Source organism: Scomber japonicus, chromosome 16, assembly GCF_027409825.1.
Source record: "Scomber japonicus isolate fScoJap1 chromosome 16, fScoJap1.pri, whole genome shotgun sequence".
Classification (NCBI taxonomy): domain Eukaryota; kingdom Metazoa; phylum Chordata; class Actinopteri; order Scombriformes; family Scombridae; genus Scomber; species Scomber japonicus.
In genome coordinates, this window is record NC_070593.1 from 20,354,550 (window position 1) to 20,378,176 (window position 23,627).

The 23,627-nt window shown below is 42.4% G+C and overlaps 1 protein-coding gene across 1 annotated transcript in view; it reads right to left on the bottom strand.

Annotated features, from left to right (window-relative positions):
• Positions 1-1,933: 1,933 nt before the first annotated feature.
• tiam2a (TIAM Rac1 associated GEF 2a) overlaps positions 1,934-23,627 on the bottom strand; it is a 47,405-nt gene continuing 25,711 nt past the window's right edge. Inside the window, exons 15-27 of the mRNA XM_053335184.1 lie at positions 20,730-21,047; positions 13,414-13,647; positions 11,641-11,709; positions 10,603-10,728; positions 10,001-10,109; positions 7,452-7,631; positions 7,090-7,208; positions 6,184-6,292; positions 5,698-5,759; positions 5,491-5,593; positions 5,163-5,256; positions 4,506-4,660; positions 1,934-4,213 (exon numbers count right to left, since the gene is read on the bottom strand). Of these exons, the coding sequence (XP_053191159.1) occupies positions 3,489-4,213; positions 4,506-4,660; positions 5,163-5,256; positions 5,491-5,593; positions 5,698-5,759; positions 6,184-6,292; positions 7,090-7,208; positions 7,452-7,631; positions 10,001-10,109; positions 10,603-10,728; positions 11,641-11,709; positions 13,414-13,647; positions 20,730-21,047 (2,403 nt within the window). The 3' untranslated portion in view covers positions 1,934-3,488. The remainder of the gene's footprint in view (positions 4,214-4,505; positions 4,661-5,162; positions 5,257-5,490; positions 5,594-5,697; positions 5,760-6,183; positions 6,293-7,089; positions 7,209-7,451; positions 7,632-10,000; positions 10,110-10,602; positions 10,729-11,640; positions 11,710-13,413; positions 13,648-20,729; positions 21,048-23,627) is intronic.

A 23,627-nucleotide genomic window follows, 5' to 3' on the forward strand; every position in this document is an offset into this window, starting at 1 on the left:
ATCAGTGAGTCAAATCTTCATATACTCACATCAAATAGGCTGTCGTGTAGCAGGATAGCATAATATGTCACATGTGATATTTCACTATGAGCTGTTCACATTATTGCAATTAATTATTTCCCAAACTTGAACCATCTTCTAAAGTAGCCTTTCCATTAATTCACTATTCATACCAGAACATTTAGTAGTTACTGAAACACAGGTACGTGACCAGGGCCACAAGATTTTAGAAATGTTTTCCTCATATTTGATGCTAATTTGACTGTTATAGACATGTTTTACAGTTGTCTAAAATGCTGCTCTAAAGCCCCCACAATAATTCATATTGAATTAGAATCATACAAATTCAATGTTTTTGGTCTAAACTGTGAAGTTTAAGAGTTTTGACAATAATCAATGTATTTAACTTAAGAGATATCTTAAACACCATGTTAAAAGTCTTGCGTTTTATCAAGTAAAAGTATAAAGTAACATTATTTAACAAAATGTGAGTATTGGTAAGAAAAATAATTAAACATATTGCTTTTTGCGATTTTAAATATCATCGCTCATTTTAACTACTTGATAGTGCATCATGTTTATCATTTTGTATGAAACAGTTGTGTAGTTTAGTGTAATATTAATATGCAAAGTAAAGTAACTCTGGCTGTCAAGTAAATTTAGTTTAGCAACAAGTATAATACCCTCTGAAATGTAGTGAATAAAAATATCTAAATTAAGTACAAGTTAATTTTCCACCACTGTTAGCATACTGTTGCATAACAGATTTTGTGGAAGCCTGCATTGTGTAGTCAGACAACTGTGATGCTAAGGTGTGCAGACTAGAGAGGGGAGATTGTGGTAGGTGAGGAGTGATTTCAGTCATTTACTGACATGGAACGGTTTTTGCCAAAACGAAAGTTGAACCAAGTGAGAAAAACTCACGTTCAGCCTGTCACAGCTGTCTGCATGGATACCTGATAATCTCACCAGATCTGAACCAAATAGAGTTGCATCCTCTCAGCCAGATTCACTCTCTGTGATTTGTCACAGTTTGTGAAATGCAATGATTCTGATGTACCAAAAGAGCACAAGCTGCTTCCCCTGTCACTCTGCCAACATTACCTGTCCACACATATTTGGATGCTTCATCATAATCATGCTTGGTTGGCTGGTTGTCCTCCACATCCAGTACCACATCCTGACATAATCCCGTGTGGCTCAGTGTGAGATAGGTGCAAAATAAGAATCAAAGTCCTGGTCATACATGTTACCCTGTTCAGCCAAATGAAGCAGATCAAGTCCAGTTGACCTAGAACACAAAAATCTTCCAATGTCCATTTCTGAACGATTTTTAAAATCTAATTATTCAGGGCCCTGTAGCTCCACAAACGTAATTCAGTCCTAATTACTGCTATTGCTTAAATTGCTAAATGTTTTTGTGATTTGGGTGAACTCACCCATTAAACAAAGAGAAAGCACTGACAAAATGCTTAATTTTATGGCAATTAGAGCATTGTGAGTCTGCTGGCCTTTAATATTAAAGAGAATAAAGAATAGAAAAACAAATGCGTTGTCCTCGTGCAGACGCCCCACTGAAACATGTTCAGCCGTCGGAGCATTTCATATGCTATAATTTTACTTGTCTGTTTTATAAAACCAAAGCAACCCAGTAAAGCTTCTTCTGCATCTTTCGTCATGTAACTGTGCCCCACTTCTGTCAGATAATCATGTGTTCTATGGAGAATATAGCTTTTGTTGCCAATACCAGGATATAGAATTCTGCATTTCTTATGACAGCTAATCAGGGAGTGGGTGCGAGTCCAGCCTTGGGACCAATGCTGAGATAAGACACTTACTTCTCAGAACTGCTTTACCTGTCAACAGATCTAAAGGATACTCAAAACTGAACCAACAGACTTTGAAGGGCAAGCTGAAAGAATTGCTCTCCAGGTGTCACTCACAGATAAAACTTTTATTTATAAAACAGTTCCATAAAAATGGGGCATTCACATTCATTGGTATGCTAGCATTAAAGGCATGGGAAATTTGAGCTGAGAAGGTAAAGAATGTACTGTAGTAGTGGTTTGCCTTTTTTTTTTTTTTTTTTTGTATAGTACCTCAACATGTACTTTATGCTGTAGCAAACAATGTCTTACAAAAATATCAGCAGAATCTATTGCAAATTCCTGCCTTGTTTCTTGCCTGTACAGTGTCAAGTATGTATAAGAGAATACATAAATGTTTAAAAGATAGAAAAGATTATATATACAGGACACATAAACATAAAAAGAAACATTGGGATTTTAAAATTATTGCAGTTTAGAATCATTCAGTTAAGCAGCCATATCTCAAAAACACTTGTACATTCCAATGTGTACACTGGAAATTACAATCTTCAGCAAAAAAACACAACCAAAATCCAGTAGGCTACATTTAAAATGAAGTGAAGAAAAGTCAAGTTGTATTGCTTTTTTATTTATTTTTTATTTACTAGTGGACCAAATCTTACCGTTCAAGCCCTCACCCAAAAAGTTACTTTGATTAGATATACATAATCAAACCTATTAATAAATAAAAACAGCATTAATAACATTAGAACCTGTACAGATAAAAATACTTCAAATATATAGGCAAACAGTGTACTTTAGTGCACAAAATACAGCAAAAAGGCTTTGTTGCGCAAGTCAGTGTCCTTCCTGTTCAATTTAAGCCAATGTCATCTCTTCACAGGAAGTATGACTTTACTGCAGCAGGTCTTTGGGTGAATCTTATTAGTCTGCGAAAGCTTTCATTCACTCCCTTTTCTATGAAAATGGATAATAGCGGTGAGTGACCTATAGTATTTGGCTCTGTGAAACCAAATACGAATGCATACCTTACCAAGCCTGGAAAAAAATGAAAGCCTGCTCCCCAGCAAACTGTCCTAAAGCACCAGTGTGTCCGTCCAAGAGACCTTTTGGTATTTTACCTTAGTGTCCTGTGGCTGCATGCACAGTGGACATCTCATTAACTTATGGGACCGACAGACTGACCATACAGACAAAGAACATTCTCCCCATTTCTTCACAGAAAAGGTCAAAAACCAAATAAAAACTGCAAATCAGCATGAGCTGCAGGGAAAACTTGGATGGAATACGTCACTGAAACGGTTTGCAGGGAGGAGGCAAGGCTTAGAGCAGAGGAGACCGAGGGTGCGCATCAGTGCTTAGCAGATTCATTGCAGTCATTATCACTGGGACAGAAATCATCTCGCTTCGTTTCTCCAGGGGGGAAAATCCGTGTCTGTCAGCCAATAGGCTTCCATCAGAACAGATCATGTACACCTGACCCTAACCAGGCAGGTGTGCGGCTTACTAAATGGACTTCCGAGTTGAGACACAGCTTCATAGCCACCTTGTTAGAGTCTGCAGTGAGCCACAGGCGCTTTAGTCAGCACCTTAGACCTTTTTGACCACAAACTTGTGGTCCACAGATAGTATAGTCTTTGTTCTGCTCTGTTTACGCCCTTAAGAGGAGGGGGGTCCTTCTTCTAAGCTCTGGGCTTTTTCAGAGTCAGTGGCACAGCTCTCAGCTGGATCATAGAAACAGTCTTCGTTGACTACTGAAGTAAGACTTTGGACACTGAACTCCCTGTCCAGCAGCGTGTTGAGGTCCACCGCCCCGGAAGACGATGCTGCATCAGTCTGGCTGTCAAGTGACCTGCTGTGCTCCTTCATGCTCAACAGTGCACCCTGGCTCCTCCTGCAACTGTTGCTTTTTCTCTTTACAGCAGTGAAGTGGCCTCGCATCAGTTTGGGCTCGATCTCTGGAGTGTCACCCCCTCCCTCCGGTTGGACGCAGGGGGCCGGTGTGCATTTTAACACGGCGTCCTCTGAGAGTTTAAGTTGGAGGAACTGAGCCTCAATGGCGCTAGTTGGGGAGCTGCTGCCTCCACTGTCCCTCCTCACTCTCCCCGTTTCGCTAAAGCCATCATCGTCATCACTTAAAATATCTGACTCCTTCACAGAGGTGGAGGGAGGTTGTGAATTACACCCAGGTGTCTGAGACCAATTTTGCTGGACGTGGAGGATATGTGAGTCAGAGGAGGTGCAGGTTGGAGGAGCCCCAGACAAACTGTAGGTTCCACTGCTCAGGCTTCCTTCATCCGAGTCTGGTCCAGGCTTGGGATTCCCAGCTTGGGTGGGGAGATCTTCAAATGGCTGCTTACATAACCAGGAAGCCCTAGAAGAACCTGGTATGAAGGTAGAGATGGAAGTCAGAAATGTCACTCTTATCTTTGAAAAACACTTGCACCATCTGCCCCTCTAGCATTTTATGACCTTAAAAGTAAGATATGATCGTCTGTGAAGTACATGCATACATAGTATTGTACAGTTGATGATTTTTTAAAGCCAAATGACCTTAAAGGTTAATTACCAGTCAGCAGGACACTCCTATGCCCTGTATGGATATGTTTTTCTACATGTCTGTCCTCCATAAAACACACAAAAATGTCTATCATAAGAATCCTTCTCCACGCTTACCTAGCTTGGCAGAGGCAGGCAGAGTGTGGCGCAGGGGGGTCATTCGCTCCTTACAGCCCCTCTCCACAGTGCCCTCGCACCTCATGTTCCTCCTCGCATTCTCCCTGAGAATGGAGCGGATCACCTTGATGATGTTGACTTTGCTCTCTGGCACACTGAGGAGGACACAGCAGAGGCACAATAGTAACGTGAGCAGAGTGGATGTTAAACTTGATTTCAGATGCTAAATATAGATGAAGAAGATTGCTGAGAGAGTTCCAGCGTGTCCCCAGTGAGATAGGTGATTTAATTCATTAAATGCGATCCCAATTGCATAATGCATTAAGAGACGTGCTATTTTAAACACGAGCTAACCCACAACACAGACAATTTACACTATTAAATGTTGGAAAACAAACAGCAGCAAACAGGGTCCATGAAAATAAATATAAAGTTGATAGGTTTAAACTTGTCTCTTTTGGGTTATGTGATATGAAAAGGAGACAAAATCGAACACTATTTTAGCAAGTTTGCCATATTACCCAGGTCTCAGTAATTACTTAGGCTACAATAATTGATAACCCTCAAATGTCTTTATGTAATGAGTAAAAAATGACTTTGCATCTGTCTTCATATTAATCATTGCTGATTCCACCACTCCCAAGTTTAATCTCTAACCTGCTGCACAGCTGGAAGACTGTCTCTGGTCTCCCCTCCACTTCAGACCTGGAGTGAATCAACTCCCAGATGCAGCTGCTTTCCGTGCCTGTTCCTGGGGGAGTAGTGAAATAAAAAGGAGAGGCTTTTAATCACACAGTACAAATATGGTTTATGGTTTCAGAAGGAGATAAGGAAGCAGGGAGGGAGCTGAATAGAAATGCCAGAAGAGGTGAGTGTTATGTGTGGAGGAAATATGACGGCGGGGGGAAAGAGCAAAAAAAGATTTATTGGATGTACTTTGTGAGTGATTTAGTGGGGATAATGTGGCAGTGCGTCGGCCTCTTACCTGCAGTATTACCCAGTCTGACCTGCAGCGCAGAGAGCGGGATGAGCCAACGGAACTTGAATGGATCTGAATCGCCGTGAGAATGTGCCGAACGATGGTTTGCCTGGTCACATAGAAAAATGCCACATGAGGAAAAGAGAGAAATGCTATGTTTCAGCACTGTTTGTGCCACATGAAGTTAAATGACATGACAAACATAATACATACCATCTTCTTCTTCGTCAGCTTGTTGTTTTCCCTGTAGACCAGGATCACCGCCTTCTTGAACACTGGAGACATAGAGAGAAAGCGAGCACATCAGCATCTTAATTTTGACTGTGAACGCCTCTTGGGGAGAACTATCTGAAGGAAAGCAACCCACAGAAGCATTTGAGATGCCAGCTTAAAGCTTTAAAGCACATATCAGCACTACAGCAACGGATATTGAAGTTAAATAAGGACTGTTTCAGACAATTCTGCATGGCTTGAAAGCATACCCAATACACTTGGTTGATACTGATTAAACTTAACTGCAAAGATTAATAAAATAATTAAGGATCCAATATAATTGATATAGTCTTTTACATTCCTGGCCAAAGCCTCTGCAACAAAACAGTAAGTGGATGTTTTAAGGAAGTAGCAGCAAAGACATCTGTTGCCAAAAACATGGCAAAGTTGAGGGTGTAATGGTAGCAGAGCAGTGTGCAGACTCACCGAACACAGTCATTTCGGGGTCTTTTCTCATGCGGCCCAGCGAAGGATGGGGGTTGAGCCAGACCACCGAAGAGTGCAGCAGAAACTCTCCCATAGAGATCTCTGTGACCTGGGTGAGAGACAAAAGAGAGAGGAGACGGTTTTAAAAGAGTGAAGGTAGAGAGGGAGAGGGAGAGGAATAACAAAGCAGTGTTGTTGCTGTGGCATACTGCTGTGTGAGATACATACTAAGCATCCCTCGTCTGTGAATGAAGTTCCACAGACACAACAGACTGGATTTTCGACCATGTCTTTATCTAGTTTTCATCTGTGAGCTATTTAAACACACTGCAATGTTACAGTGCCCTAGACAACATTATTTAACATTCACTTTGAATATTTATACTGCAGTGCTTACCAACTAAATATTCCATCAATTTGTAAATGTATTCAATCCCCGGAGGCAATGCACAGAGGATGGCATAAACAGCATAAGAAGCTAAACAGCTCCACTCTGATGTCCTGATAGCTAGCTGGGTTGAAATGGTTCAAACTGATTGTGATAAGTATTTAGTATGTTTTTAAGTGTAATCTGTATGAGAAGGCCATGTATAATGTAATGGAGTACAGTACAATATTAAGGTACAGCAGCTTTAAATTAACTATAGAGTTGAAATGATTTAGTTGATCAACAGAGAGTTTTATCATTTGCTGCTTTCTTTTATTTTGTGATCTTGGTGTTTTGGACAAAAAAGCCATTTGATAACATCACTTTGAGCTTCAGGATAATTGTGGTTGGCATTTTTCACTATGTTCTGATACTTCTGGCATTTCATTATAGACCGAAAGAGTAGTCGATAATGACAAGCCTTCCTTGCATCTCTAATTTACCACACTTAAATCATTTGATCTGAAATGTGCATCTACCTCTTTATTGTGGCCGGTCTGCTCAGCAACTAGTTGATCAAAGACGGAGCCGTAATCCTCGTAAATCTTCTGCATCTCATTGATGTGGCTGGCCACCTTCTCCATGGCTTTCAGAGCCTCTGCAGGGACAAGAGCAGATCGTGTTAAACAGGGATCAATTCTTGGCTGTATGTATGGGTACTCATTATTACAGTAGCAGATTTTACTTGCTCATCCTGTGTTAAAAAAAAAAAAAAAAGATCTCTTATGTTCCGAGAACTGTCACTTAATGTACCCATGCATGATTTCATGACAACATGATACTGAAATGACAAGTGTGAACATAGGTTATATTTTTATCCCGTGTGTGTGTGTGTCCCTACCAGTGAGGTGGTAGTGCTCTTCGCTGTCAGCATCAGTGAGGGAGACCAGCTCCCTAAGCAGCAGGGGGTACTTGAGCACCCTCTGTACCGGTTTAATCAGATAGGACTCCAGGGTGGATGAGTGCTGCTTGGTGGGGTTCCTTGCATCCAGGAATTCCTTGAAGGCCTGATCCGTCTTAGCTGGAAAAAAAAAACACACATGCTGAATTAAAATGGATCATTCAGCGGTTTGCTGTGTTTTTTTTTTTTTGTGTCTGTGTTTTTTCTGATGTAATCTTATTCTCCTGTTGTTAAGTCTGCCTAGTGAGAACAGTGTGTGGCTGTACTGTAAAACCAAACCTGGATCTGACAGAGATAAATGGTAGCTCTCAATCAACGCCCAGTGAAGAATGATGGTGCAATAACATGTCTCCAGCAGGGGGTAGTGTGGGCTTCTCCTCAACCTACCATGACCACTGCAGTATTCCAGTGTAAACATCTGTTGATGCATGTATTAGACTCAGCACGTCATCTCCGAGCGTCACAACTGAAGACGAGGCGTTTTCACAAATGCAAAAAGAGTCTAGCAGATCTGTGCTGTTTTAATTAAATGCTCTAACAGTGCTGTCTTGTTTTTTTTTAATGTGGTAAAAAAGATCAAGACACTGCTCAGTTTATGCTGAAGCCAGCTGCAAAGTGTGAAATAGCAGGTACAACAAAGAATGAATCTTCTCTAAAGGTGATGACATTTTCCCTGAGCAGTATGCTTCCACGATGCTTACAGAGGGGGGCCATTAGAGTATTAATTATAACACTCCCAGCTGCAGACAGGCAGCCGCATCGACACCTCCCAGAGTAATTGGCAGGCAATTAACGAGTCGACAAATAAACAGAGAAACTAAGGCAACCCAAGGCCCTTGGCATGATGGAAAAGGGAGGGGAGTGATGAAGACGGCAGAGATGGGCATATAATTACTTACAGGGTTGAAAAACGCCCACAGATTTCTTCAGTGTGTCCTTGAATCAGCTGGTTGTGGCCAGGCTGCGCTGACTGTTCTGTATTATGCTGAGCCAACTGTGCAACTATCGCCTTGTTTTACTTGGCCGTTCTTACCCGAACCGTGCAATTATTGTGCAACATGTTTGTTCTAATATTGGTTCATGTGCAGCAACTATGACAGTGTACAAACCACTGTTTAAAGCTTTTTTGGGTTTGGGATAGGCTGTATGAACCAATCTGGCATCTTCTCCATTCACTGAGACATTCTGAGCCATTTTGCACCAAGCTGGCAGCGCCCACTGACTAAAGCACTTACCATTATGCCAGTATAACAGGTGCTTTTTGAAAAGCACAGTCAGTTATTTTTGACCATATAAATGTGAGGCATGCTCACACTCTGTACACAAATTGCTTTTTTCTTTTTTTAAATATAATTGAGGTAGATTGGACATGTTTCTATATATAGACCACAGATTGTGCCTTTTTAGTGTTTTTAATGGTGCATCTGTGAAAGTAATAATATATCTTTTTATAGACTGATGGTGACAAAATCTATCATTAACATAATTTTCATGATATTTAAAATATATTTAACAGCACAGGAAACTCTTTTGTGCACCAGTACTGCTTTCATTACCATATTTACTGTACTTGATACTCTTCTAGGTAAGTCTGACCCATCTGAGACTTTTCTATGGAAGTGTAATCCTATTTAAGATCCATCCTGTTGCTTACTTCGAGGAATAGCCCATGCAATTCTGGTAATGGGGCAGATTTACGCAGCACAGCACAGGGTCCTCCCCACCCACCCACCTACCTACACACACACACACACACACACACACACACACACACACACACACACACACACACATTTGTTGGCAAAGAAGCCGGTCTTCTTACATTCCTCTCTTTACCGGGCAGCATTCCCAAATAGTGCCAGAAAGGCCAACGTCTTAGCGGGGCATAAATCAACTTTAAAATTTCTACTCTATCACATTCTGAGGGAGACACGAGGAATTATTAGGGCTCTCAGCTTGTCACGGTCGCATATCTGCTGTTAAAGTACAAGGTTATCCAAAGTCTGCATGAATAAATACATGCATTTATTTTAACTGCATCTATTTGTGAAACCGATAGTAGCTTTGAATGTCTAGAAGCAGTAGATCATAAAATAAATGGAGAATCTTTCTTATCGTTATGCTAATATGTTGTGTGTTTGTCTGTGCTTGATGTTGGAGGAGCAGTTGAAGGCTTGAAGTAAAATAGAGAGGAACCATTCATCTCACTTTCATCCACTGTCCCACTCTTGGACATTTACTCTCATCCATAATTGATTTACTTCCCAAAAGAGAAGGACCAAACCATCTACAGTGAGTGCTGTGAGGTGTCTCTGATGCAACTCAGGTGCAAGGAAGCTGAATATAGCAAAAGGCGAGGTACATTTTTTCGATTGTGTGCACACATTGATTTACTGTATGCCAATTCTGAGCCTGCAATTCTCTCCCGTGCAGTGCGTGTGTATTTATACCAGCATGTACTTTTCATGTGTTTTTGGTGTATGTCGTACCTCTCTCCAGGACCTTCTGAACCTTGATGTGGTTGGCACAGAAGCCGCTGTAGAGCTTGAAGTGGTCAGCGTAGTAGAGGAACGAACCCCCAAGAGAAAACAGCAGCTTCTGTCAACAGAGACGATGCGAGAGGAAAAAAAAAACACAGAGAGTCTGAGTGTTGCACACAGATGGAAAGAGAGAGAGTGATGCCACAGAGAGAGAGGATGAAAGAGTGTGAACATGTAAAGTCATGACCGGACCACTCTGTCATCCTTCTCTTGGGAGACTATTCAGACGCCCCCTCTGTCCTTTCCTTCTCGCCTGACCTCTTGAGTACACTAGCTTTCAGCAGCTCACAATCCAACCCGTGAACCGCTGCCTCAATCAATAGACCCCACACCTTGTCATGTCAAGCCTATAAATCAGCCTGCCACAACATCTCAATTATTTATAAACCTCAAGATCACAAATATCATACATTTCTTTGGATAGGTGGCTAAAGTCAGCCATATAGAGAATAATAACTGTAGAACTGTGCTCATCATGGAACCTACACTGAATCTTTGGGCATTTAATCAATAACGTGATATGTCAGAGTGTGTGTGTATGTGTATCTCACCTTGAACTGTGAGGGGGTCTCAAGGGTGCTGAAGTCAGGCGAGGAGGCGATCCTCTCTTCCAGTGTCTGTAGAAAGACCCTCTGGAAGTCCAACATCTCTGGCAGGCTGCCAAACAGACTCTCCATCTGAGATAGACAACCAGGAGGGGTTGGGGGGAAGAGAGTTAAAATAGTTGATAGAAAGAGGTGAAGATGGGAAGGTGGTTCGGAATTGTGGGAAAGTGATGGATCAGGATGTGTAAGAGAAACGAGTATCAGGAGTAGGGAGAGAGAGAGAGAAAGAATATGAGGCGGGGGGAAAAAATGCCAGGAGAGCTTGTAATTCATAACAGTCAGACAGGCACCCTGGAGTGTTATAAAACTTCCACTCTGATGGCTCCATGTCTGACAAAGGCACTTAGGAACAAGCCACGGCTCTGCTAGGAATGCAGCCCTTCATTAAAAGCCGTTCGGTGGCTAACATGCCCTTGTCCATTTTGTGTCTGGACACGTCCCGCTGTCCCATAATGGCCTTTTAATTTGCCCCAGTGCTCAGTGGCCTATCGACTAGTACGTCTTGGGAGAGACGTCCTGTGTTTGAGGTCACGCCTTCAAATAGCACTGCACACAACGCTGGAAACTGCAACACTGGGGCGATTAGCATGCTACGGCTACACTGTATGTTGTCACAAGAACACACAGTGACAAGTTTAATCTAAAGGTGTTTTCATATGGAAATCAGTAGACAACTATACTATGGTGTGTGAGTCTGGGTTGAATGCTTTATGTGTGGGTTTACTCTTAAGCTAGCCATTATTGGCGCGTCCCTCTGGGGATGCTACAGTAGAAGGTCAGCGTAGAGCAATGCTAATTTGTCCTCCAGGCAGTCACAGTGGTAATGAGGAAGATATGGCCCAGTAGGGTTCATCGACATCACCTCAGGATAATCAACACTCAATGAATTCTGTGTCCTATAAAGTCTCAACACCTCCCAGGACACACCACCTATCTCACCATTCTTTGTACACACATACACACACACATATGCTCGTCACCTACCTCGTCCAGTGTGAGGAAGGTTTCTTTCTGCAGAGGTTTCAGGTAGATCTCGAACAGACACGCCAGGTCCTGCACAGGCGAAGAAAAGCCAAAAGAAGATCAGTGACGAGGAAACAAACAGCAAGAGTAAACATTATCCCTTAATCTGTCTGTCCTTTAAAAAGCCATTACATCATCACATCACTTTTTATTTCTCCTTTTCATAACCTCCAAGTCTCACTCCCACAGTCCCTCACCTCATTTCTCCATGTCTTCCCCCTCTATCTCCCTATCTCTTACCCCTCTATCTCCCAATCTCTATCCCCCCAATCCCAACTACTTTAATGTGGCTGTAGCTTGTCTTGGTATCAGTGGGGAAATTCTCATTAGGTTGATTTATGAGCTTCTTCTTCCTCCTCCTCCTCCTCCCCTCCTCCTGATCCTCATAGTGCACAGAATGGGGTAACTGGCCTGCTTCAAGTCACACTGAGGAGACAATCTCCTCCCTCAATTATAAATCAGCGGCAGGTTGAAGAAGACGGGTAGCACATAGGCGAAGGAACTTAATGAAAAATTAAGTTAATGAAGAAAGCAAAAAAAATGCCAGCCATGACAAATGTTGCAGAGACTAGAAGATCATGCATATGGCTGTTAAATGTGTGTCAGGGAGGAAAAGGTCATATTGGAAAACGCGAGGGCAGCAAAATGAGTGGGGCAGGAGGAAGATAAATAAGACTAGACAGGAGGAGGGAGAGAAGGAGGAGCTTTGTCTCTAGATGCAACACAAGAAATGGCATCTTTTTAACACTCACTTTTTCATGTTTCGTATCTCTCCAGTGCAGAGTGTGACATTAAAAGACCCCCAAATTCTATTTTGTCAATCAGCTCCTTTCTATGAGCAATGGGTTTCTACGTGAACACAAGATTTTTTGCAAAACGGTTGTCACATACATCCACCTACATCAAAGCTTAGAAATACTTTAATCAACACATAAAGGCAGTTTTGGGGTTGCATGTTTGTTGCCTGCAGTGTCAAACAATACTGATCTGAATTCTCAATGAATATTTAATGTTATACAAAAATATGAAAGATGAAGATGATGAAACCAGAAAGTTTAAGCTGCCTGTCATAGTCTTTGGGATTTGGTGTTGGTGAGGGCAATTCCACATATAACACAGATATTGAAGTTTGAATATCTTTATTAGCCGTGTTTGTTTTATACAGCTTGATTTCCATTGTTTTTGATTATTCTGAATCTCGAGGGTGTGATTCTTTAACTGAGGGAGCTTCAGCCTAAAATATGTCTTGGTCTTAAAGAGTGTGAGCAGAGAATAACTTTAGAAAAGCAAAGGCTAAAGTGCTGATGATTAAGGTTTCAGCCCAGGTGCTGAAATATATCAAAGGCCTCTCAGCAGATAGACACAGAAGAATAAGCTCCTCAGGATTAAAATACTGATCAGTAACAAATAATGGGCTAGCCTTTGTATTTTACTTGCCTCAAAAAACAATGGAATGCTTTATAGCACTTATGACGGGTGAGTATATCTGTGTGCTTCACTTTGCCTTTTCGCTCTCTGTCTGTATGCACACGTAATGCTCTTAGCTATATTAAAGTGTGACACTATAGTAAGAGATTTGTCTTGTTCCTCTTTGTCAGAGTGGAATTGCAAAATTGCCATGACAGTTTCAAAAAGGTACTATAGTGGTTCTTGTTTTAGGAAGAAAAAAAGATTGTAAGTGTAAGTGTATTAGATAAATCAAATATTCATTCGCTTCCTAGGGTGATTTCTCACCTTCACATAAGACTTCTCTGTGTCTACCAGCTCCTGGATGACCTTGCATAACCTCTCGGTGCCACTCATGTGCTTGGGGCAGGGTCTGAGCAGAGTGGCCTCGCCCGTGGAGCCGGGCCCTAACTCCCCAACCTGCCTCACTTGTGGTTCTTTGTTGTCCTCCATCAGACCTCCTGATCCTGAGCCGGTCCCTTCCTGGAAGGACTGGTACAGAGTGCACACTGTGTCCACGCTCTGTAGGGGGTGACACAGACAGAGAAGGGTATTTAGGTTAGTCAGCACAGGGATTATGACAGTCAGCTGGATAAAATGAGGATCACACACGCTCATGTATGCACGCACAGGCATGTATCTACACACAAACATGTTCTCTAGAATCATCTGAAATACATTTTAATAATATTTTACTTCTCTCATTTAACCATTCATCACTAATGACTCCATAGCTGTATAAAATAATGATGTATGTAATTCTGCACTGTACGTGGCCAGTGATTCTCCTGGGTATACTAAGTAGCGTTATGGAGATTTAGTTATGCACTCTATGCTAATTGGCTTTACATCAAAGACTTTACGGTGAATCTGAAAGACTAAACTGGATATCCCAGCAGATAGCATTATAGCACAATACATTATTCCTCTAAATCCATAATGGACAGCTATGCAGCTTTGTGACACATCAATTACAGAGAATTTGGCATGCCAGGAGATCCCAAGTGGCTTTGCATTAGTTTGTAGTAGTTTGTATTAGTAGGAGTGGAGGCCTACCATCCTGCTTTGTAATTCTTTGTTTGGTGGAAACCCATGACCACAGTCACAGCATTTACAAAGGTGTACAGAAACAGATAACTTCATATTGGACTGTATTGCCGGGGGTGGGGAAATTAACATCAGCCGTAAGCTATAGTGGGAAGTCTTGCCTGTGGCGGGTAAGATTTCATACTCTGTTAGTAACTGTGGTAGAAAATTAATCATTATCAGTGTCTCTGTTCTGTTCCCTGGGACATAAAAAAGAAGCAGTGAGGGGAAAATCTCTCTGCATTACACAGTGACTGGCTCTGTTTTCCAATATAGTATGTGCTTTACAAGTACTACATCAAATGTATATGCACTTCAACAAAATCCATTCTATTTTCATACCTGACAAGCTATTCAATCAGAAACACTTCATCAATGGCTCCAAAGCTTTGCTAGACTGTAGTGCGCACACCATCAATTATGCTGTGATTTCTATGCCAAAAATAGCATCATGATGACCAGGCCCTTCTATATTCCAAGTGAATGGTATAATGTAGAATTATAATCTGCAGCCAGTAACTGGAATCAGCAGAAGCTGATAAGTGCCAGTTATAGCAGGTTCCAGTCCACTGCACAGCAACACAGCACAGAGGGACGGCCACCATGCCAGACAAAACAGCTGCTCAGCACTATCCGCCTTCCCGTGTGTGTGTGTGTGTGTGTGTGCGTGGGTGTACTGGTATTTAAAATAGCGCATGAGCAAGCATTCAAGTGCAGTTCACCACTAAAGACTGTACAGCAACACACATAGATCGATACACCCTTCGCTCCAACACTGCAGACATCGATATGCTTGCATGCACACCTCAAGTGTGTGTGAAAGCCTGTCTGAGTCATTCAGCTCAGATAGTAGTGTGAGCTACCACCCATAACCCACAACCCACAACCCCCCACTCCCCATCCTTTCCCATGGAGCCCACAGACAATCAGGGCTTCCATTAATAAGCCTGCGACTCATCAGCTAGCTCATTATAGCATGGTCACTCCAGAGACGGCCCTCCAACGCTACAATGTGTGTGTCTGAGAGTTACAGATTGAAAGAGAGAAAAGAAAGAGAGGCAGAAGGGGAAAAATGCCTCTCCATGTTCTCTATGTATGTCTGGGCTAAGCCTCTTTCAAGTGGTCTACCACCCACAGCAGTACATCACTCTGGATCTGTTTGAATGTGTACCGATAATTATAAGGGGACTTAATGTCTCTCTTTGCGCTACTTGAGGGGCCAGTGCTGTGATGGGAGAGCACGAGACACATATGTACTACAAATTGACTTACCTGTACAAAAACACAAAGTGGCTGGGTGCTAACATCATGCTAACATGCTATCATCAGCATGCTAACATACAAACAATGACAATGCTATTTACCATTCTCACTGTTTTAGTTGGGCATGTTACCATTGCTAATATTTAACAATCAGCACTAAACACAAAGTTCATCTGAGGTTGATGGAAATGTCAGTCTTTTGGTAGGAAGAAATTGACCTGATGACGGCACTAGATTAAATAAATAAAAATACAACAATGTAAAGCCCCTGGGGAATATGGATGTCTGGAGTAAATGTCACAACAATCCATCTAAAAGTAGTTGAGAGACATCAACCTCATAATGGTGGTGGCAGAAAAGTCACAGGTCACCAAAATCCTTTTTTTGTCTTGGCACCATGAATGTTTTTGTCAAATATCACTGGATAAGGGTTTGATTAAGGTTGTGGGATCATCAAAGTCAATGTGCTTCATCTTCTAGAGTATGGAAGATCAAACATAGTATGTCTGAGTCTAGAATTTAGACCATGTCTGCACAAGATATTACAGAGTTCACAGAAAGTTATCCAATATCTGTTAAGATATTTCAGTCTTTTAGGACTGAAGTGGTGGACCAACCCTCTAACCAACATTGCTAACCCTAGAGCCACGCTATTAATGTCCCTAAAAATGTGATAAAAAAATGATTGAAGGTTGATCTAGTAATCAAGTGCTACTTTCTTTGGTTGGAATACATATATTTGTCTACAATCAATGTCTAAGCTGACGGGAAACCTTTTCCCCAACATGTATTCTTGTGTGCACATTAAAATTCATGTTGTAAGCATAAGCACTTCTCAAATGGAAGGAATTCATAAAAAACCAGAGGATATCATCCATGTAACCACAGCCACTGACACATTTCATTAGAGATTAAAAAATCTGCTTCAGACAATGATGCTGCCACACATAGCGCCAGTCAGACTTCATTCACTGATACAAGCTCTAGGAAAACTCTATATTGTGCCAGACGGGCAGACAGGGGGAGATTGCCTGAAGGAAACACAGAGGTTGAAGGATATCAGAGCGACATACACATCAAATAGCCCAGTGGTTGCCCCAGACAGGGGAGAGCAGCATTGTGGAGACAGATAACAGCCATATCTGCTGTTTATTTCAGCTACAGGCGCCTAGAGGAAAAGGGAGGCCTGCTTGGGTCTTTAGAAACATGTGTGTGCGCCCAGTAGCACACTGTTGCTTAAGAGCTGAGTTCATTCTCACACGCCGGAAGGATATGGGCTCATGTTCACCACAAATGAGATGATGGAGGAGCCATAGAGCTGCGAAAAAAAGCAAGTAATATGGTTGATTGGAAGCTTGGGAATGCATGCACAGGGAACGGCACACTTTCACCTCTCATACAGCTCCCTAACTACAATTATCATTAAGGCTAAATTGCAGATACCTGCATTGGTGCGTGACAAGAAGAGGTGGGCAGACAGACAAAGAGGTGGGGGGAGATGGGGTCCCACGCACCGCCATGAGTCAGAAAATGTGATTGCTTCACAACAATCCCAGCAACACAGTCTGACAGCTCACCCAAATAACCAATTAAGAGCAGAGGACAGCAGCCAGCAGAGGCGGGAGAAAAGCCTGGGAGTGCCAGGAAAGACGAGTGGATCCGACAGCGCTGTTGTGAATTCCTATGCAGGTTTTTTCACTGACAGCTGTCAGCTCTGGATCATGTTTCTACCACTTCATGCTGTTCATGCCCTTTAGTCAGTTTAGAAAAACATTCTTTGTCAACCTTTGCGAGGTAAAACAAATATAATGAAGTGAGATGTTTTTGAGTCATTTTGTCTATGGTTCTTCCTGATGGTGCCTTTTCATTTTCAGTCATCTGACATACACATGTACATAATGTCCAGTAGTTAGATCCCTCCATTACATTCCAAAAGGTTAGACTCTTAATGTCAAGTAGAAACACTCATTTTAATACATCCACTCACATTTTCATTCCAAACTAACCAAAATCTCCATAACTCATATGAAGCTAAACTCATACACCTGCGTTCTCTGAAACTAAACCACATCTATCAAATCCAGAAAGCCCTAATAAACCCTATTCATTATGAGGAGCACGAATGACCTTCTATCATCTCTCCTGATGAGACTCCTTCAAAAACTGCCATCAAAACTGACAAGATAAACAGTGTTAATCTCTAAATATTTACTTTCTGTCCCAGTCCTCTGCTCACCATGAAGAGCAGTCTATAGAGCAGCCTCCATGCTGCTGTGGCCTGTCGTTGGGTCCTTCTGGCCAGCGAGCATCCCTTCCTTCGCAGCCTTCCTCCCCTGGATGCTGGCATGACGGCTCCAGAGATAGCCGAAAATAGTTTTCAGAGAACCAAAGACCTGGCTTGACCACCTCAGAGATTTGTCTTCTTGCTGTGTCCACCACTGATTTTCATCTGATGGTCAGTCAATCACCTCTTCAACTTTTCTTACCCTCCTCCTTCTCTTCCTTCCCCCTTGTTTCTCATTAATGTCTGCAGCCTATCTCTCTGTTAGGCCTGGGTCTAAGGCCTCAGTCTGAGGTATACCTATATGTCTGGGGCAGAGCAGGCTTTGATGGGGATCGAGCCATTGATCCTGCGTCCAGTTGTTCTGTGAGCGTAGGCAGAGAAAAAGTGCTTGCTGCCCGCTTGTTTTGCATATCAATCAGGAGTGGACGGTCTGGCCACTTGGCTTGAGCAAATAGAGGGGAATTCTTCCCCTGGCAACTATGTAACTCTCTTACTGTGTCTGTCTTTTTGCATCAGCACCGGTCCTCCTACATCTCTACCTCCACACACCGTCATCCATCTTACTTCCCTCTGTCCATTTGCCTCCAGATATCCCCACCTCTCCTTGCTCTCCCTCTGGTTCTTCCCCTCTCTTTCGGCTCCATGTGACCTCGGTGTAATTTCCAGAGAGCTGAATGGAGAGGCCGGGGGCTGTATCAGTGTCCAGTCTCTCAATAGCAGCAGTACAATGTGGACTGTTCTGGCTTGTTACCTCCACACACAGAGGAATGGCTGACTCAAAAAATGGGAGGCTCTGATCCAGTGGGGGGTAACAGGGCAGGAATGTTAACTATGGCCTTGCACAAGAATAAAACGTGACATGTATTGCTAATTGCACAGTATACGCATGAAATAAATAAACAGAGAAAGACTCTACCCATGTAAACTGACCCGGTTATCCAAATTGAATTTAATACAATCAGATTTTAAGTGTCCGTTACATATGTGGGCAGACAGTTAATGGCACAAATTACAATCGTTAACATTCCCATAAGACAACAAGAAGTGTTGTGTTGTGTATCAAAGTGTATGATGTCAGGAATGACACGTAACAAACGTTCCCAGCTGGTTGGGAACCAGCAATGTTGCAGTTTATAGTTAGCTGAAGAGGTTTACTGTATCACTGAAATGAATGATGCAATTGTAGCACTGGTACTAGCAGCAACTTCACCTTTGAAATAACGGTGATATTAAATGTCTAGACAAAGAGATGTGTAATGTAGACTGCGCTCACTAACTGTCTTTTAAAAAGACTCTTTTGTCTTTTTGGTGTGACAAGTCTCTCCTTAAAAAGGCATGTGTTGACCACACAAAAAGTGACGAAAGTAGTTATGTGACTAGTAAAAAAAAGGCAACTGAAACTCCACTGACATTTACGCATCCACATCTGGCCAGTCATTACATAAAGTTGGTACAAGTTTTGCATTGATTGTTTCAGATCTTGCTTAAGTTCATAACGCATGCCATTAAATATTATTCAGTCTCATTTGTTCCATATTCCAACATTAATAGTGTTAGATATAAGCCAAAAAAAAGCAGATCAGTTCTGTCAGTCTGAAAGGTTGCAAGATAAACACTAAACACTATCTCCATCTCCTTTAACGCTCCGATGGAGTCATTATGTACAGAGCTCAGTCTGCTCTGCAGATGAAACACTGCTCAAATCAAAGGAGAAGCCTTATGCTTCACCAGCAAAGAGGTTCCATCTTAGCTGAAATAAACAAATATGAGGACAAAGAGGATAAAGAAAAGGGGATGAACAGGCATGCCCCTGGGGTTGGATTTACCCATCCTTCACAGGAAACAGCCTTGTCATGGCACTATGAGAGAGAGGGACAGAGAGAGGTGGTCCGGTGGCTGGTAGGCAGGCAAGTGATTCATTTGCCATGTTAGTGGGCTATAGTGCCACAATGCCATCTCCTATTCAAAGCTCAATAAAAGAAGACGCTCTCTCATAAATCACACAGAGTGGAGGGGAGGAGAGAGGAAGATGAGAGAGAGGGCTGGTCCCGTCGCGCTCCACTCCAGCCCATTTACGCCTTTTATTATTCATCCTAAACAAATATTATTCCGGCAAGTCTCTGAGGACTTTGGGAAGAAAAGTGTGTTTTAATAATGAAGCCAGCTTCTGATTAAAGCACCCATTCTACTGAAACCCCTAGGCTTTTCAGATCCACTCTGCTGCATGACTGCCAGTACAAAGCCAAAGCAATGCCAGCACTAAACACTATTCTTAATGCCTAAAAGTAAATGAAAGGTTAAGTGGAAATGCTCATTGCCAACATGAAATATAACTTGATGGACTGCAAGTCTATAGACAAACTATTGAGAAAACCTCTGAATCTCCTATTCCCCTTCTTGTCCTAGAAAACACTCGATCTGGATGATTCAGAAGCAAGGGAAGCACCCTGAACTATCCACACCATACAACTGCCAGCGACGACATGTAATTAACAGATAATAGACCCACTGAGCACCCAAGGTGACCGTTTCAGAGTGAGTACACGCCCATTAGGACAGTAACTGCTGGTCAAACCAATACAGTTCATTCTAATATACTGCTATTCTGAGATAACGTCATGTACAGCAGTTAAGGTAAAAGTTAACACCATGACCTTTTGACCTGCTCCTATCTGCCTTCACTATAAACCTTACAAGAGGACGGTCTAATTAAAGATCACCCTGTACAGTGCAGTACCAAATAATTAATGCACTCCACAAATAATACTGTAAAGGGCTTGCTGAAATTCATGAGCTAATTTAAAATGCTAATATAATGCTAATAAAAGGCCTATAAATTCTCAGACTGTAAAACTAGACTTTGTGAAGATATTTTTACCAAATACACACAGAGTTGTGTGAAAGTTCGCAGCACAAGTGTGACGCCTCATAGTATCATCCACCTCAGTTAAAACCTTCAGATGATAGTTACCGGTTTGTCCCTTATGGCATCTCTCTGGCAGGAAAAGCAGTCGGCCATGTCCTGGGCCAGGCAGGCCAGTTTGTCTTTGAGGAGTCGTCCGAGGCTGAGCAGCGCAGAGCCCAGGAACAAGTCCATCTCCTCTGCTTTACTGTCGGACGGCCAGAACCAGCACATGGCCAGCAAAGAGCATAGAGCCTGGGCCAGCGACTGGTCCTGCATAAAGAGCTCGACTACGGTAGTGAGGCAGAGGCACGGCCGAGGGTCGTCATCGTTCACTGGCGGGGTTACAGTTGGTACAGCTTCTGCAGTGGCCATCCTGGGCCCCTCCTGTGTGGTCATTCCAGCCAGATCTGGATCATATTGGATCCGGGTCCCTGTTGTTCCCTCCGTTGCCCCTCTGTTTTAAGTTTTCTCCAACCGGGTCTTCCCAGCTTGCTTACAGTGCAGTGGAGGGACATGAGCAGGCTAGTATTAACTGCACTGACAGCAGTAAGCCCAGATTATTAGCCTGCTCAAGGCCAGATGGCGGCTGATGGGTTTAGTCATAACACACCTCGCCAAATTATCCCCCCAACCCACCCCCATCCTACAGACAGACACACACACAAGATGGGCAAAGGAGATTCTTTAAAGTTTGGGGATGGAATGGTTGTAGCTCCAAGGAAGACGGAATGGTGTTTGAAGATGATGATACAGCCCAATATCCGTAGGCATCTACTGTATCTTTTTGAAGTCTTAGACCCATGATAAGAGGGGAGAATTTAGACTGAATAATTCAACTTTTTCTTAGTCACACAATTTTTAAAAGTGTTAAAACACCTCTCAGACTCTCCAGTCCACTGAGATACATAACAAAAGCAAGATTTAGACTAGAAAAAAATGGGAGGAGCACATCCACTAAATGTATATAAGTCAGCTTCTCACATGAGGCAAAGTCTAATAGTGTACTCAGGACCAGACAGACTCTACTCATTGCTCTATTCATAAGTCCATTTAAATGCTCTTACTGAAATGTCTGGTCTGGACAAAGAGGCTTAATATGTCTGTCCACTGTTTAACCTTTGGTTTAATACAATACATGAATGGCTACTACGCATTGTGTCAAACACAGCATAGTTATTGTCTCTAGAGTAAAATTACAACACAGTGGAATAAATAATAGTATTATCATGCAACAAAATCTGCTGGTTATTTTCTCCATCATTCAATAAATGTTTTGTTCCAGAAAATGTCAGAAAATGTTGAAAAATGTACATAACAATTTCCTAAAAGTGAAGTTAACCTATTCAGATTGATTGTGTACTTTTAGTGATAGAAGCCATCCAGACATCTGCGTGAGCACAGATACATACAGTACGTGTGACTTCCCTCCTGTGGATTGATGTCATGTGTTAAAACCAGACTAGATTACTTCTTCCCATGTCCCTCCATCTGTCTGCTGTAGATGTGTGAATGTGCTCATGATCTCCTCCCCAACAAAGCCCCAACAAGCCTCTATCTCAAATCTGTCAGTTCCCTCACTAGTGCAGAATAGTTGAGGCATGAACAAAAATGGACGCCGCAATTCAGATTTTGCTGATACACGTCATCACGACTGCATTAACTCAGTGAAAACCATGTCAAATCAATTCAATGCCAGCTGCCTCATGGGAGTTATACAAGACTAATTCAGTTGACTCCTGCAATCGATTGGTTAAGCTCATAATGGTTGCATTCTATTAGTGGTATGGTGCTTACACTATAGTCATATGTATCTTTAAGTGACTCCCAGGAGCAGAAATAACACTCAGGATCCCAGTGGTAAACATCACTATCAACTCTGCCTAGTAAGCACTTCACCTCAAATGCACACATGCGCAAACACACAGATCTCTCTAGTGAAATAAGCTCAAATTGGAATGCAACGGACCAATTAATCAAAAGGTAGTCAGTCTAGTGAGGCGGCCGATTACAAGGTGTGACAAGAAGCTTGAAATTGGTCCTTCCCTTCCATCCATCTCTATTGACTTTCAGAAAGGCGTGTGCACGCATGTGTGCACCTATATGCTGATACATGGCTGATTTTCTACCCGGTGACTCGATTTCTTTCTCCCCACCCCAGAGAATAAACTGATGGCCGTGCAGTGATTAAATTCTGCTCTTCATGACAGCAATAATCTGAACCAGCACCAATATCTCACCCAGTGTTTTTTTCTTGCATTATTATTGCCTTCACATTAGCTGGCTCTCCCTAATGTAGGCAGGGTGCTTTTTCTTCTTGTGTCTGAAACGTGCACAGCTGCAGTGACACAAGAACACACATTCAGAAACCTCCCTCTCTCCCTCCCTCCCTCCTTCCCTCCCTCACACACACACACACCTATCTTCCTTTCTTCCATTCAGTAAAAGACAAACGGCAGGGAGCTGAGCATCAGCAGCAGTGGTGCAGTGCAGATCCCAGCGCAGTGGGACTGACTCATGTCGCCAGGCAAACAAAAAGACAGACGAATAGAGCGAGAATAGAGGGGGAGAAGAGGGGCAAGTCGTCCTCTCTAATCCACCTCCTGGCTGACCTCGGGTCAAATACAGCACAGCATCCTCTGACATGGGCAATTAGAATAAAGCCATAGCAGACACAGCAATTAACGATGCTTTCTGGATATTTGGCCTGGATTTACTATCAATTAAACACTAATGAAATGAGAACAACACTACAGCCCATTCCCTTTTTCATTTAACCCATATTACATAATGAGCAGGATGTTAAAAGTTTGCCAATCAGGCTTTCCCAATGTTTATAACAACTCAATTGCTTTAAAAAGGACATTAAATATCAGATGCATTGATGAACTCACACACGTGCACACTTGGGCTTCCGGCCACATCGACATCATTAACACATGGCTTTTCCTGATGACCGCGCACACT